Source organism: Hypomesus transpacificus, chromosome 17 (genome assembly GCF_021917145.1).
Source record: "Hypomesus transpacificus isolate Combined female chromosome 17, fHypTra1, whole genome shotgun sequence".
NCBI classification, from domain to species: Eukaryota; Metazoa; Chordata; class Actinopteri; order Osmeriformes; family Osmeridae; genus Hypomesus; species Hypomesus transpacificus.
Window position 1 is genome coordinate 8,921,449 of NC_061076.1, and position 16,073 is coordinate 8,937,521.

Here is a 16,073-nt window from a genome sequence, read left to right on the forward strand (position 1 = left end):
AGGCTTGTTTTCAAAGATTATCGGCGCCACTGATGAGAATTCATCTCCGTGTCATTGCTTATTCAGTGACGCCTCGCCTTATTTTTCCTGTCTCAACTGCCACACGCGCTCCGCCGTGAGAAGAAAGGGCAGAATTCACAGCTAATGCCCTCGAAGAAATCCTATTCTAAAATGGGGGATTATGGATTATGTAAAGAGTGGCGGTGGATGTACACGGTTCATCGTTTCCACTGAGGGAGGCTGAGTGGTGTCCTGGGGTATTGTTTTCACTCTGAGAAGTCTCTCAAAAACACTGGCAAAGAAACCGAGCCATACGATATGACTGTGCCAATGCACTGGACCTAGAACTGATCCTGGTCATGGCGGGTTCAGTGTAATAACTTTATTGTCCTTTTCATGGGGACATACAGTACTTGTATGTATTCACTTGATCATTTCTTAAGAAATACTCAACATAAACATCATACATTTAGTGAAAGTTAAATTGAAACCACAATATTAAATAAACTGCTATACTTGCTTAGGTTTTGTAAATGGCAAATACATCAACATTTGTAATCAGATTGGAACAGATGATCAGATTAGATTATCCTTTTTAGCTCACTTCAGGAGAGGGAAATGGAATTGAAATTATGCTGAGCTTTAATCAAGTCCACATTCATACACTCTACTTTGGTTTTTCATGGATTTAGTATATATATATATATATATATATATATAAAGACTCTCAAATTGGGCATTTCATTATTTTGGAACACATTAATTTGTATAATTTAAATCCTTTCTCTTCCCTAATGTTATTTCTAAATAATGTTGTGACTTGTTTTAAAAAGCAGACCCTAAAATGGCCACATTTAACCTATATATGTATACTGTAACCACACACCATAGTAGCCACAAATTGTGCTTATCTCCACTGTGTATTCATGTTAATAATGTGCTAGCCCTGGATGCAGTATGTTACACATTCCACCTGCACCAGTATCACCAGAGATTCCACTAAGATGATTCTGTAGTGATTCCAAATGATCCCTAAAGCCTACAATATTTCTAGAGCTTTGAGTTGGGTCCTCAAAGTGATTTCAGGTCTTTTACAGAAAGCCGTCGTTAAAGGCGCTCTCTGTGGACAGTTAAGCCCTGGGGATATAAACTGAATATGCTGTGCCGGTCAATTAAGGACAAAAAAAAGAAAAGAGCCAAGCCAGTCTGGAAATGGCTTCTGGCTCACACAATATATATATGGAGCAAATTAGAGCACATACTTTGTTTTTATGTTGGTGAGTTACAATTACATGTGAGCAATTCTCAGCTTGAAATCACCTCATCTCAGAAACAGGGTTAAGATAAATGTCCCCAAAAGTAGCTGACACGTTGTAGCTCTCGTTGAATTGCGGCACAGGCTTTGCTGATGCATCCAGACCCCTGCAGGGTAAATGCATGCACTGAGAGTGATTATCCAGCAGGGGGGGGATGTCCCATATGTCCATGCGTGATCCCCCCTCCAGGGGCTCTGGAGATGGATCAGTCGGGTGGAGGGGGTGGGGGGTCAGAGAGTCTGGTCTTGGTCTGGTTGGGTCCTTTGACCGGGGGGGGGGGGAGGAGGAGGGGGGGGGGCAGAACATGCACAGCATGCACTGATAGTGGTCCTGGGTCATGCCTTGGATCCACACACGCACAACACGTCATACCCTTCTTTCTGTTTCACCTCATTGGGGTCTTCTGTGTGCACACTGGCCCAGGGGAGAATGGGGGGAGCAAGGGACTGAAGAACAGGAGAAGGAAGGAGAGAAAAAAAAGGTTACGAGCGGCCCTGGGAGGGGCGCCGTGTTGATGACGGTGTGGGAGATGAGTGTTGACGGCGCAGGGAGAGCAGGAGAATCAATGTTTAGTAATCCTCTGCAGTCACAGACCCCAGGGCGGCACTAATTAAAAAACACAATGACCTCCGATTCTCTTCACTCGGGAATGCAATTACCACAGCAACATGTACCACTTGTAATTATGGCAGGGTATTGTGGTGTGGGGGAGGACTCCTTGTTGAGCTGTAGAAACCAAATACACGAAATAGTGGGATTAAAATGAGGGTGTCAGTTGTCAGTGTAGCATGGACCGAATTGAAAACATGCGTTTAAGTCTTTAATTTGAAAAATAAATCGTATGAACACTGTGGTGGGTAGGACATCTCTGTGTGTGTAAGAGTCAGAGGACACATTGTACAGGCGAACATCTCCGAAAATGTATTCACCACCCTCATCTCATCAGCATCTATTACTGAAACATGAAAGAAACTCTTACCTCTGGGATCATTTCTCATCTACTCAAATTCAACCAGTTGCAGTCCCTGACGTACATAGCTCTGTTGTCCATCAGGCAGCATCTCATTCAGAGCATTGCAACTATCCATGAGTTGCGTAACATTGATTTGAAATTCAATCCAGCCTATAACAAGCTGAGCTTGGTGGATCCATAGATGTGCGCTGATACGGATGATAAGGGATCGGAAAGGGTGTTCTCTAGGCGAGAGAGGAAAAAGGGTGAGGAGATGGGGAAAGACTGCAAAGAAGACCTTTCAGACTGACACATGCATGGGTGCTTGTGTGAAATCATTTTTTACCTAGTTTCCATATTGGATGCAATTCCCTGAAATAGTATTTACTTGGGACTGACATACATACATGCCTTCGCTGACACAAAAGGATGGCTTATGCAATGTCCCTTTCCACCATTTTTTATCTTCTTCACTTTAAAGGGATATTCTGTACTTTACCAGGTATTGGTGAGAACATTTGGCACATATGTGAATAGATAGATTGACTTTGTGTTTGGTCCTGCCTTCCCCACCAGAACCCTCATTTGCTTGTTAAGCAGTTTATTATCCTAATATTCCCCTTATCGCAACATAGACTATAGAGTCTCTTTCAAAATTAGAAATTGTTAAAAAAAAAAGATTCATGATATATTTGGGTGAAATTTGTCTGTAAGCAACATAATCCGTTTTTCATGCTGCCACGTCATAGCAAAGTGGTTATTCAATAAATCTAAGCAGGGATGGGTTGGAAGGAGAAAAATGTAATGTGCAGCACAATATCCAGCCAGATTTGGTGAAGCAAAGCAGGTTGGGACCCTCAAAGCAGAGCAGAAGTGTATAATATTCTTACCATAGATTTATTTAAGCCTCTCTTCCACTTTTAGCTGTCAAGCTGCTACTAGGATGTGCTAGCATGTGGTTGACTTCTCAGTCCTTCCAGGTCTGTCTGCCTCTCTCCGTACTGGTACACGGGAAGATCGTACTGTGGCTATTTTCTCCTGCTTGGCTGAATAGGGGGGGAAATCTTTATGGCCATGTTGACTGACATTTCAGAACCAAGCTCCGACAAAAATGTGTGTGTATGTGTGTACTTCTGGGCATGCTTTTGCGTGCATATTGTTACTCATCTGTGTCAATATGTCGACACGTCTTCGTATGTGTTTGCACTTGTGTGTGTCGTTTGTTACATGCATTTGTGGGAACAGTCAGGTTGAAGCTTTATGATATGATCACATGATATGTCTCTGTCAGTCACCAGACAGACATGCCTCTTAGCTGCTCTCCCCTCGGCCTCCTCCTCTTCCCCTCCTCTTCTCCTCCCTCGCATCTTAGACTCGTCTCCCCCTGTTTTTGTCTGCATGTGATCCTAGACAGACACAGGCCCAGACAAAGATACCTGGCAGAGAGGGCCTGAAGACAGATGTGGATTATGTATAGCTGATGGATTTCACTCTCCCTATTGTGTGTGTGTGTGTTTGTGAGTGTGTGTGTGTGTGTGTGTGTCTGTGCGTGTTTGTGTGTGTGCAGCCTGCTGGCAAAAACAGTAGCAGAGATGTCATTACAAGGTCACACAGTGCAGTGTGGGAGAGCCAAGGTTGTTCTGCACAGGGCTTATCTGCTGGGGGGTCTTGTTTGTTTGTTTGTGTGTGTGTGTGTGTGTGTGTGTATGTATGTATGTGTGTGTGCGTGTGTGTGTGTGTGTGTGTGTGTGTTTGTGGCCGCCAACCTTTGTGTCATTTCAAAGGTCACTGTAGTTGTTGAATAAGCTTTGCAGATTGTAGCTACAGTGTATTTAATAATAAACTCAGCAGTGCACTCAATACATACAGTAGGTGATGGAAGAAGGCTGCTTATAGTCATATGCTAACCAGCTGGCAAAGCAACCACATGTGGTAAGGAGATTTGACCAATAGCTCACAAGGAACAAGGCCTGTTGAGCAGGTGTGATTGTACTCTAAAAAATAGATGTATGTTAGGATGTATTTTGCAGTGAGTCATGCGAGAGTCAGAATGATTCCACATTTGAAATCATGTTCACACATGCTCAAAGTATGTATATATTCATATCTGCATAAATATTTTGACTGTAAACTACATGACTCTCATGAGGCTGCTAGCATTCATTACTGTACTTTCCTTGGTCTCTCTTTTTATCTCTCCTCTCTCACCTCTTACCTTTACCTCTCTCTCCTCCACTCCCTCTCTCCTCCTTTCCCTCTCTCCTTCTCTGTCTCCCTCCCTCTCCTCCGTTCCCCCATCTCTTTTCCCTCCCCTCTCTCTCTAGCTATCTCTCCATTTCTCAATCCCTCTCTCTCTCCCTCTCTCTCTCTCCTCACCCTCGCCCCCTTTCTTGCTCTCTCTCCCCTCCCCCCTCTCTCTCCTCCTCTCTCTGTTGTAGATCTCCTCTAGGGAGGTTCCAAGGACAGCTTGTCTTGTTGTCACATAGAGAAGCTTCAACATTCTGTTGGTAGGCTTTTAAACCTTCCACCCACACAGACATACCTTGTGTAGTGTGGACTTTTTAAACACACATTAAAAAAGACTTTTGCATAGTTTGTGCCTTCTTTTGTGTCCTTCTTGAATTGTCAAAGCTCTTTTACTGTAACATTCATCTCTGCAAACAATCAAACTGAGTTATGCTTCTGTTTATGATGAGTAAGGGGACAGCAAACAATCCCTTGTATTCCAAAATGAAGATGATGTAAATTCCATGTAGTAAATCTTTTCATGGCAAACTCATATTCAACAGCATAAAGTCTGCTTTGTAGACTTTGCCGAGACATCTCTGCTGCCCCCTTCCTGTCAGACTAAACACTGACCGAGATAAAAGGATAAGCAAATAGAGAGAGATGCAAACAGACAGAGAGAAAGAGAACGAGAGAAGAAAGAATGAAGAGTCAAGAGGTTCAGAGTACGAAAGAGAGAGAAAGAGAGAGAAGAAAGAACAGGATGAGAGCAGGGCAGAGAAGGTGAGAATAAGAGAGGAAAGGAGAAACTGAGTAAAAGAGAGGAATGAGTCAGCAGCCTGGGCCACAGCTGGCAAGCCAGGCCAGCCCTCCTGGTCTCTCCCAGAGATACAAGGCCGGGGGGGGGGGGGGGGGGGGGGGGAATCCCAATAGGGAAGGGCTCATGACTTCCTGGTGTAAAGAGAAGCAAGCCACAGCTTTTTCTATCAGGGTATTGGTCAGGTGGGAGAGGAAGATGATATGCATTACTCTCCTTGGCCTAATGGAGGGAGAAAGGGAAAGGAGGAGAAAAGGGAGGAGGAGGAATGTGGGCTGCGGGTTTAGCTGACCTGGTTGATCGTTTGTGCAGGCGTAAGCTGGGTGGTAATGGGCGCGCTTGATGCCAGGTGCGTGCGTGTGGGCGTGCGTGCATGCTTGTACACTCATGCTGACCCTGTGCACCAGCAGTAGCAGACTCAGGCCTGTGTTAGACTGGGTGTTTATATGTGTGATACAACTGTGTAGCCTCAAAACTGTGTGATACGTTTTTAGATTTGAAATCTAAAATTGACTTGAATAAATGGTTTATGTAGTGACTTCATTTGAGTAAACGACACATTATTTGATTATTGAAATGTTCTTTCTGCACTGGCTGCCTATATTACTTGTGCTAAGCCTGAGCCAGCTCCAAACTAATATTTTTGCATTTAAATTTGATTTGGTAATTTTACTGTGATGTGGACTAGCCTACTGTGTAGCTTGCAGTCTAGAGACTGGGGAAGAGAAAGAGTAAAAATAAGTTCCACTCCAATGCAATTAAACAAATTACGTAACTGTCAGTTCATCTGAAACGATCTTTAATTTGAGATTGAAGTGTTAGACCCTTAGCACTGTGACTGTTCTACACCTGTCTCTTTACACACATCTACTGTCTATATCATATATATATATATATATATATACATGTATAAGTATGTACTCTTTTTGTTCGCATTGTCCCGCTAAGCTTACCCTAACATTGTCCCACTCTGTGTTCCAGACAAACCCGTGACCAAGAGACACCCCCAGACTTTTTCTACTTCTCGGACTTTGAGAGGCATAATGCAGAGATTGCTGCCTTTCACCTGGACAGGTGGGTTTCTGGCTGGTACGTTTGTGTGTGTGTGTGTGTGAGAGAGATGTAAGCACAAGTTAGCAGGACCTGTGTTTAGTAGAGTGTGTGTAGAGATGCATTAATGCATAGCGCTCTGGCTGGCACAAACCTGTAGCATTTATGCAGACAGTACACACACACACACACTCAGTAACACGCAAACAAACACTTACACAAACAAACACCAAATCTGCAGGTGTCCTACGACCAGGCTTTAACCCTCACAATGCAGTGCACAAAGACACACAAACACAGCCACTCAACAGGTGTTGACTGTGGGTGACTGTGGGTGTGTACCGCATTCAGAGAGCGAAAGCTCAGCACCCATTATGTACGTGATAAGCCAACACCTTTTAGCAGCAAAAGTTGGATGGGATTTGTTAAAATGGAATGGCATAGTGCTGTGAAGTGAAATCTTAATTTGACCTGCCTCAACAATTACACACACTCCGACAACAGTTACCTAGGATGACGGGTACTAGTAAGTCTATGTAAGACACAGCTGCTAGGCATGGTAGATGCTCTTACACATTGTGAACACACATGCCCAAACCCACACACATGCAAATACCCATGCAAACCCACACACACACGTACAATTTTGCACGCACACATACACACACACGCACACTCTCTCACACTCACACCAGCCTATGGGGAATGCCCAGCCGGATCCAGTGGCATGTGTTTGCGTGGGCGAGGGTAGAGCGGAGAGGAAACCAGAGGCATGCCAGAGCCAGCAGGCCATCATTCAGAGGGCAGGGAGGAGGAGGAGGAGGAGGAGGAGGAGCCGACCGCCTGGATGTTTTTAGGTTCTGGCCCTGACTGACGGTTGGCCCAGTCGTTTGGCCCCCGGCCAGCCGAACCTGAGGCCCTTGGGGAGTCAGCCTGGCCTCGCTGGAGGCTGCGGGCTGAGTAGGAATGTAGAGGAAGAAGAAAGAAGTACGATTCTGCTTCTCTGACTAGCGTCTCTTTACATTTGTCCTGAGATAGCTCTGCTGCATGTACTGTGTGTGGTTGTAGTCAACGCATAATCATAACATCATGTGCTGAGGATGACAGGTAGGTTGGGAGATATAAATTGACAGGAAGAGAGTCTGGGACCATGACACAAAGCAGCCAGAGTGGTTTTAACTTTGCACCCTGGTGACAGTGTGTATGAGTTTGACCGAAGTGTGGGCACACACACGGCCCACACACACACACACTCACACACAGGTGTTTCTTTGTAAGCCGTCCCAACATGACTGTATAGTTTGCAGCTCTTGAGTGCTCTCACCTGCAAGCTTGGGTTTCATTCTCATTGGCTCTGGTGTGTCTGTGGGGGGGGTTTGGGGGGGGGGGGGTGCGCAAGTGGTGTGCATGAAGAAAGAGCCATTCACTGGTAGATGGCGTCAGAGAGTGGGGTTCAGAGTGAGTCAATGAGAGCATTGCTGTAGCAGGAGGGCAGATAGAAGAGGACCAGGGTGTTTTGCTGGCTCTCTAACCGTGGAGTGGAACAGAAGTGGCTGGAAGGAAGCTCATAGAGAGAGGTGACGAAGCCTGATCAAAAAGGAGAGAAAGGATGAAAATAATCCTCCCCTCTTTATTCCATTGAAGTCTCCTCTTGTTGACCATACAAAGCACTTATGATGTCGATTTGAACAAAAGATGCATTTGAGAAACCGATTAATTATTTATTCCTCGTTTATTGGGGAAACGGCAAACATACTGTATACCAATCTGACAGCTTCAAGTCTGGTTTTTGGATCTGTACAAATGTCTAGTTTGGCCTCCGAACAAGTATACTAGTCAGTCCCACAAGTGGAGTTTTAATTTTCACACATAGTTCTGTATGGCGTCATTATACTATAAATGTCAAATTAAACATGTTTTCCTCTTGGTTTCATTTAAATTGTTCTTCTCTTCTCCCAGAATCCTTGATTTCAGGCGAGTGCCGCCGGTGGCGGGGCGGCTGGTCAACATGACCCGGGAGATCCGAGACGTGACGAGGGACAAGAAGCTCTGGAGGACGTTCTTCATCTCCCCTGGTAAACACGGTCTCACACCCTTTCTACCTTCTGTCTGTCATCCACAACATTCAGAGTTTTTCTGTGCCATTGTGCGGAAACCCTGATTTCAGAGATTTGGATACAAGATTACATTCAGCTACACAGTCTGTAGTAGAGGACCTGGGGAAGCTCTCTTGTGTTGCCTGCCCAGTAAGTCAATACTGAGGGACCAAGGTTTATCTGATTATTATGACAGATTCTATTTGTCAATTCAGTTTTTGGGATCGTACATTATATGTAAATGGAAATCTCGCAACTCACAATATGTGAAGGATTGTGTCCTCCCAAAATTGTATTTAACTTTACTATTAAAAATGGGAATAATGTTGGTTTCCTCACCTGTTGTTGGTGAGCACATGGTCTGCACTTAACCCCCGCTACCACTTGGTGGCAACATTGAACCAGGCTCCTTCATCTCCTCTTTCTGACCGTCTGATAAACTCAAGGCCGTAATCACAATACATATGATCCCAAGATTCAAATCTGGTCGAAAATAAAAAAATCCCCCCCAATGTTGACTCCATGGCTACGGCTTTGGATAAACTCCTGTGTATCTTAGCTTTGCATAAGGAAATACATGATGGCATGGCAGGGCTGAAGTCTTGGTTGAGTTGTTTCTACTAATGAGCATCTCCCCAACCTCAATTGTCAGGCCCCAGAAGTTCTGACAGGAGCATACAGAGAGACTTGGACAATGAGTCTCAGCGCTCTTCCTTTGTGAACCTTACTTAACCCCCCCCCCCCCCCCCCCCCCCCCCCCCCCCCCCCCCCCCCCAAAAAGAAGCCAGTACCCACATGGCTAGTTAGTCCTTTCATACTCGTTCTAATATCCTTTCTTTTCCTGATTCCCTATTAACTTTCTTTCTTCCTTGCATGCTCTCTTACTGTTCTCAGTTTTTTTTTTTTCTCACACTACCTGTCATCTAAACCCACTCATCCTCTCTCTTCCTCACCTCTTCCCTCCTCAGTCTTCCTGTCCCCTCCACTTTCCTCCTCTCCCAGTGTCAAATTGCCGTTAACCTGAACTCTCTCTTTCCTCTCTCTTTCCTCCCTTTCTCCGCCCGATCCCGCCCAGCCAATAACATCTGTTTTTACGGGGAATGCTCCTACTACTGCTCCACTGAGCATGCTCTGTGTGGGAAACCTGACCAGATTGAGGGCTCGCTGGCCGCCTTCCTGCCTGACCTGGCCCTCGCCAAGCGCAAGACCTGGAGGAACCCCTGGAGACGATCCTACCACAAACGCAAGAAAGCCGAGTAAGATATGATGACCTCTGACCCTTTCAGCACAGGATCTCTCCAGTCTCTCTTTCTCTACTTCATCATCCCTCTTTTTCTTTTCAGCCCTTCCATGTAGTTTTCATTCTCTCTGTAGGTTTTTGTCTCTGTCACACTATTTTATTTTTTTCTAGCATTAGATTCATTTTTTACTTTTTTGTGTATTTTTTTGTCGCTCAACCGGTAACTTAACAGTAGGAGACATGGGTATGTTGTCTTCTAAGGTGGAGTCTTATTAGTTTCAAGAATCCCCTGATGTCTGCCCTCATTGCTCTACAATGTATGAGATGGAACTCTTTGGAGAGGAAACACTTCCATCAACTGACCTGCTGAAGATTTGAAGTTTTCACTCGTTCGATAGCTAGTGCTAGCTAGCTAGCTGTTTTCGTCGAAAAATAATTTATTTAGCATCAATTTTAACAGACCGGGAAGGCAACACTTATAGAATTCACACGTTGCTGTTGAACGAGTGAAAGCTTAAATCGTAGAGTAGAATAAACTGGTTTAAATAGACCTAAATACAAAACTTGCTACCTAGTAACCAGTATAGCAACCAGGACAGTTTCCTGCTAGCACGCATAGCTATCTCAGGAATTTAAGGTCGGCATAGCGACGGACGCGTCCTTGCTTCGGATTGGAATTGTGACGTCAGATAGGACAGTTTTTGGCACACTGACAGTTTTCTGACAGTACCACTAGAATTCTATATCTGATATTCTTCCAGATAAAGTTTGATTGGTGGTGGTTTCACAAAATAAGCCAAGGAGGAAGGCCTGATTGTTTGAGACAAAAAAAAAGATTTTACTGAAAGAATCATACCTTTAAAGATTACTAATGCCTCCACTTGTAGGACCATTGTAGAATTAGCTATTACTTAGGTAATAGACATGGCACAGTGATATCATGGAATCCTTAGTGACATCATTAGTTAGACAACCTTAACCACGGACAAACAGCCCTGTGTAAGTATCACTTACAGTCAAAAGTCCCACCGATCTAAGACCAGTGATTAGTAACAATTCAGAGAAGTAGAATCCAACACTTGGAGTGGGGCGACAATTATGTTGCTGCTCGAATGTATCAAATGTGTCCATTCATCACTGAGAAAATGTATTTGTTGTGTGTGTGTTTGTGTGTGTGTACGTGTGTGTGTCCAGGTGGGAGGTTGACCCAGACTACTGCGATGAGGTGAAGCAGACACCACCATATGACCGTGGCTCTCGTCTTCTAGACATCATGGACATGACCATCTTTGACTTCCTCATGGGTAAGAAAGAACCTCACATTTACTTTGTAAAACAAAGAACAATCCATTAAACCCCTTGAGAAACACATAGTTGAAAACTATCAATCATATTTGACAATGAAGTTTGTTCACTGAAGTTAAGAGAATTGATTCTTCAAGGAGCTGAACTATATCTAGGAAACAGAAGTCCTCCAGAAGGCTAAACACTTTACCTACCAAAAACAAACTTCCCCCATCTATCCCATCCCCAGGTAACATGGACCGCCATCATTACGAGACCTTTGAGAAGTTTGGTAACGAGACCTTCATTATTCATCTGGATAATGGTAGAGGGTAAGACCAGGATCTATATATATGCATGCATGCACACATACCCCACAAGCAGAGAGCTAGTACATCCCATCTGACTGTAATGATGACACATACAGTACACACACACACTCAACAAATTGGGTGCGTCGATCTGCTGCCAATGAGAAGTGTATGTTTAGGTGCAGGTCTATGGGTACGTGTGACGCCCTCTGTGACACTGCTTGTAAAAAGGGCAATACAAACAAAAATGTGGTTTGATTTATAGTTGCTTCACTCTCCAGGTTTGGAAAGCACTCACATGATGAGTTGTCCATTCTGGTGCCCCTGAGCCAATGTTGCAGGTTAGTATGCTGTCAGTATGTCCTCTCTCTTTGACACATGCTGGCTCTGAGATAGTTTGAAGATGAATTGTCTGAGTTAACATTTTGTTCCTCATCCACCTCATGGTTGTGCCGGTCTCCAGGGTGAGGAGGTCGACCCACCTGCGTTTGCAGCTGCTGGCCAAGCAGGAGTACTTGCTGAGCTCCCTGATGGAGGAGTCTCTGCTCCGTGACCGCCTCTCCCCCATCCTCATCCAGCCCCACCTCCATGCCATGGACCGGCGCCTCCGTCTGGTCCTGCAGGTGCTGGACGGCTGCCTGGAGAAGGAGGGATACGCTAACGTGGTGGAGGATGACCGCACCAGGGACAGTGCCACACACAGGAACCCGGGACACAGGTAGTGAAGCTTGGGATGGGGGACGGGATGATCAGCCTCCTTCTTTGTCATGCTCTGGGTCCCATCCTGGAGCTCTGATTGGAGGGTGAAGCGTGCGGCGGGGCAGAGTCTGTCACTAAACCATGCACCTCCATTTTGAATTCAGTGAATTCCAAGACTTGCCTTCAATGCCTCTATGGACCCTGCCCTATGTGTGTGTGTTTATAATAGAAGTACTGTTTGTTCACAGAAAAGTGAACAGACGGGAGAGGCTTGGTTTTGTTGAAGAAACATATTTTATTATTTGTATATGAGAAAGTGTATAGAAGATACAGTACATAGAGGCCATGAATTTATTTGTCATTTGAGTGCAAAGTCTGTTGTTTTTGTGCTGAGCTGCGGTTTATTGATTCCGTCGTTCTAAATCAAGTGTGATATTTCCAGCAGAAGGCAGAGAAAAATGATGGTCTAAAGCTTTATTTTAAAATACAAAGTGCAAGGAATGGATATTATTTATAAGATATTTAATGTGACACATTTTGATAAGTTTCTAATATGTTTTCACGCTACAAGCATTTTTTTTTTTGTTTTAGGATCTGCCCGTTATGTTAAGTTAGTATCTAGCTCTTAATTTCTGTAGATAATCAAACAAAAGTTTAATTTTATCATTCTTAGTATGTTTCCACTCTAGATGATAAACAAGCAACAAGGAAACAGTAAAACTATGTTGTCTTCTTCCACAAGAAGAAGTTTTCCTGTCAATGTCCATGGTGGTTGAAAAGAAATCAGATTCTGTGGCACACGTCTACACATTCCATTATTCTCAAATGAACCCGCACTTCCGGCGTTCTTTGTATAGACTTTGAGACAATTCATCAAAACAAGGAACATAAGTATATATGATGTGTGTACTTGCAGCTAAGCACGTGCTTATCTCCGCTGTTCTGCAGTTCATATGACATGGGGTAGTAGGAAAACTAATGAATTGTGCTACACTACATACAGAAATATTCATCTGTGTCAGCATCTCTGAAGGGGAATATCAAGAGGGATTTGATTTGATTCTTCATACAGTGCTTTAAACACCTGCCCTTTTGTGCATAACATATTTGTATTCTTCACCATTTTGCCCTTTCAGGTGGAACTATTTTGTAAATGAAAATAGATATGTGGACATGCAACTATAGAGGTTTGACTGCACCATGTAAAAGATGTTTATCAATTATAACATCCACTGGTACAGCTTGAACACATGCTAACATCTACATAGGATGAAAGGTTGTTTTCTGTTACACTTCAGGTATAATAAAAGGTAAATCGACAAATTATGCCTGTGAAGTACTGTAAAATACTTTGACATTGTCATTAATTTACGTGTAAAAAACTGTAACAGTTAAAGCCATAATTCGGAGTTGCTGCAGCTGGTTGGCTTTTTTGTGCCAGTGCACCATCAACAGCACCAAACTCAGAATGTTTTCATTCTAATAACTACTGTACATCCAGCAGCTCCGGGGAACTCAGAGCTAACTAATGGCCCTGAAAACTCCAAATTATGTCCAAAAAAAAATATTATTCGGTTTCTGACATTGCTTACTTATTTCAAGCTTCTTTTCTGGTTGGTTATTATTTAGTGTCGCATCCACATAATTTTGGAGAGGAAACAGAAAAGTTGTTAGAATTTAGAAAGCAATGAGACGGAAACAGACATTTACTTTCAAAGCAAAGTCCTAAAGTATGGTTTACCAGTGCCTCTGCAAAGATGGAAATACTTGAATGTTTTGGGTTGCTACATATAAACAGGATCTGTAAACTACTACACTACTAATCAGCCTGTGTGACTTGGACCGCCAGGCAGACAATAGTCTAGAGTGTGGAAAGGGTTAATCCACCCTTCTCCTGCCAGCGATAGCACCAGAACACATACTTTGGATTTTCATATTCAGACTGTAAATATATATAAGTACTTTGAGGACATTAGAGGCTGCTCTGCTGCCCGTAGCCATATGCTTCTGTTTTCTTCAACTGCATTGTTACTGTGAAGATAAATATGTGCAATAAAAAAAGAAATGAGAAATAATGTGTCTGTGTCAATAATTATTTTGGAGTAAAAGATTGAGGCGGTTTTGCATGGTCCTTTCCATGATTTGCACTGATGTGATTGAGAAGACCCCTGGATTAGAGGTGAGGAGACCACACCATAGATGTCCTGTCTGAGTCACTGGTCTTATGTGTAAGGCGTTTGCCTTCACGGAAAAGGGATCACCCAAGCCAGTCCAGGAACAGCCAATAGTCGGTGCACAGGCAAACCGGGCAATATAGGTATTTCTAATTCGTCGTCAAAGACAGGTAAGCGGTCGATCATAGAAATGGACAAAATAGTGTAATGTATAATAATGTAACAAGGCTCAGACTGACTATTTAAGAAACGAGTAAGACTTTGCAAAGAAGCTACGAAACACTGGGGTTTAAATAGGAAACTGAAATGGGTCAAACAAGCAACAGGTGAAATCAATAATCTCAAATCTCAGGGGAAGCAGAGCGCAGCCTGAGGCGTGACAACAAAACAACGCAGAGCAACCTGCCATAACAAAACATTAGTACTCAGAACATACATTACATCTATGATAAGCTAAAATGTAATAAACCTAAGTATACAAAATAATATACACTACAGTATACTAAACCTCTAATACACATAATAACCTATACTAACCTTATAAACCTATACTAACCTAAAGAGAAGTGGGGTACAATTAGTGCAATATTGCTGATGGTGCAACCAGTTGCTGAAAGAGACAGTGTGTAAAGTGGCTAGTGAGAAAGTGTATCAGTGTCCAACTGTCCGTGTCCATTCAGAAGCCTGATGGCCCTTGTTAAGAAACTGTTGTCCGGTCTGCAAGTGCGAGACCAAATGCTTTGGTATTGGCTGCCAGAAAGCAACGGGGTAAAAAGATTGAAGGATGGGTGGAAACAGTCTCTTAAAGTCCTGCCAGCTTTCCTGAGGCGTCGTGTGTGGTAGGTGTCCTGTAGGGCTGGGAGCTTCCTGCCAATGAAGAACTCAGCAGACTTGACCACACTGCACAGGACCTTGCGGTCCCTGTGTGTGCAGCTCCCATACCACAGTGTGATGCAACCAGTCAGTATACTGTTTATAGTGCATCTGTAGAAATTTGTGAGGATGACTGAGTCTATGCCAAACTTCTTCAGTCTCTTCAGGTAGAAAAGGCGTTTCCGGGCCGCTTTAACCACCTTGTCCGTGTGAGCAGACCAGGTGAGACCATTGCTGATTGCAACCATAACCTGACCCTATTTGATAGTAAAACTGGTCTTTGCATGGAAACTCCCTGATCTTATTTGAACTTAAGGACTAAAGACTGGTTTGGTTTGGTTTGTAAAGCTTTCATGTCAAATGGGGTACATATGTGCATACATTTAAGATGTTTGCGTGTGATACTTTCATTCCCGGTTTTTCATATAAAATATAACATGAAATAACGTTTAAATATATATATATATATTTCAGAATTCTGTTCTACTAAACATTGAAACATATTTGTGCTCATTACAACAACAAAACAATTACAACATCCGCATGCTAAGTTTAAATAAACTTTTATTTATTAACCACTTGAGAAATGTAGTATGGTCTCAATGTTTATTTCACTAACACAGTGAGAATGTAATCAAAGGCTTCATTACGTTTTCACTTCAAAGACACAGGTCATCCCATCCTCGATGGCCCTCTCCCCACATTCTACAACATCGTCATGGGTTCTTCTAACTGCCTAGGTGGATGGACTCTTGTGTACCTCTTTCCCTTAGCTATTACCTTACCTTCATTTATGCAGGGCCCACAGCCATATGCACCATTGGATTGCTGTATTCCTTGAACCATACATTGGCCCACTGCGTCACATTTGCTAAGTATGGGGAAGGCTTTTGAAACATTTGTTGTTTCTTAGTTTTAGGATTCACCCATTTCACCCCATGTGTATTGATACCATCTATGTTGTCTACAAACTGCTTGAGGTAGATGGACATTGCAGGTTTTCCCTGCCCAAACCAAACACCTGCCAGAAGCTTA

The 16,073-nt window shown here is 43.5% G+C and overlaps 1 protein-coding gene across 2 annotated transcripts in view; it reads left to right on the forward strand.

The window, feature by feature from the left end:
- Positions 1-14,059, forward strand: part of fam20ca (FAM20C golgi associated secretory pathway kinase a) — a 33,601-nt gene extending 19,542 nt beyond the window's left edge. For both annotated transcript variants that reach the window (XM_047038774.1, XM_047038775.1), the window contains 7 exons: positions 6,293-6,385; positions 8,321-8,436; positions 9,533-9,713; positions 10,892-11,001; positions 11,232-11,313; positions 11,574-11,633; positions 11,756-14,059. In XM_047038774.1, the coding sequence (XP_046894730.1) occupies positions 6,293-6,385; positions 8,321-8,436; positions 9,533-9,713; positions 10,892-11,001; positions 11,232-11,313; positions 11,574-11,633; positions 11,756-12,014 (901 nt within the window). In that variant the 3' untranslated portion in view covers positions 12,015-14,059. The remainder of the gene's footprint in view (positions 1-6,292; positions 6,386-8,320; positions 8,437-9,532; positions 9,714-10,891; positions 11,002-11,231; positions 11,314-11,573; positions 11,634-11,755) is intronic.
- The last annotated feature ends 2,014 nt before the right edge of the window (positions 14,060-16,073 follow it).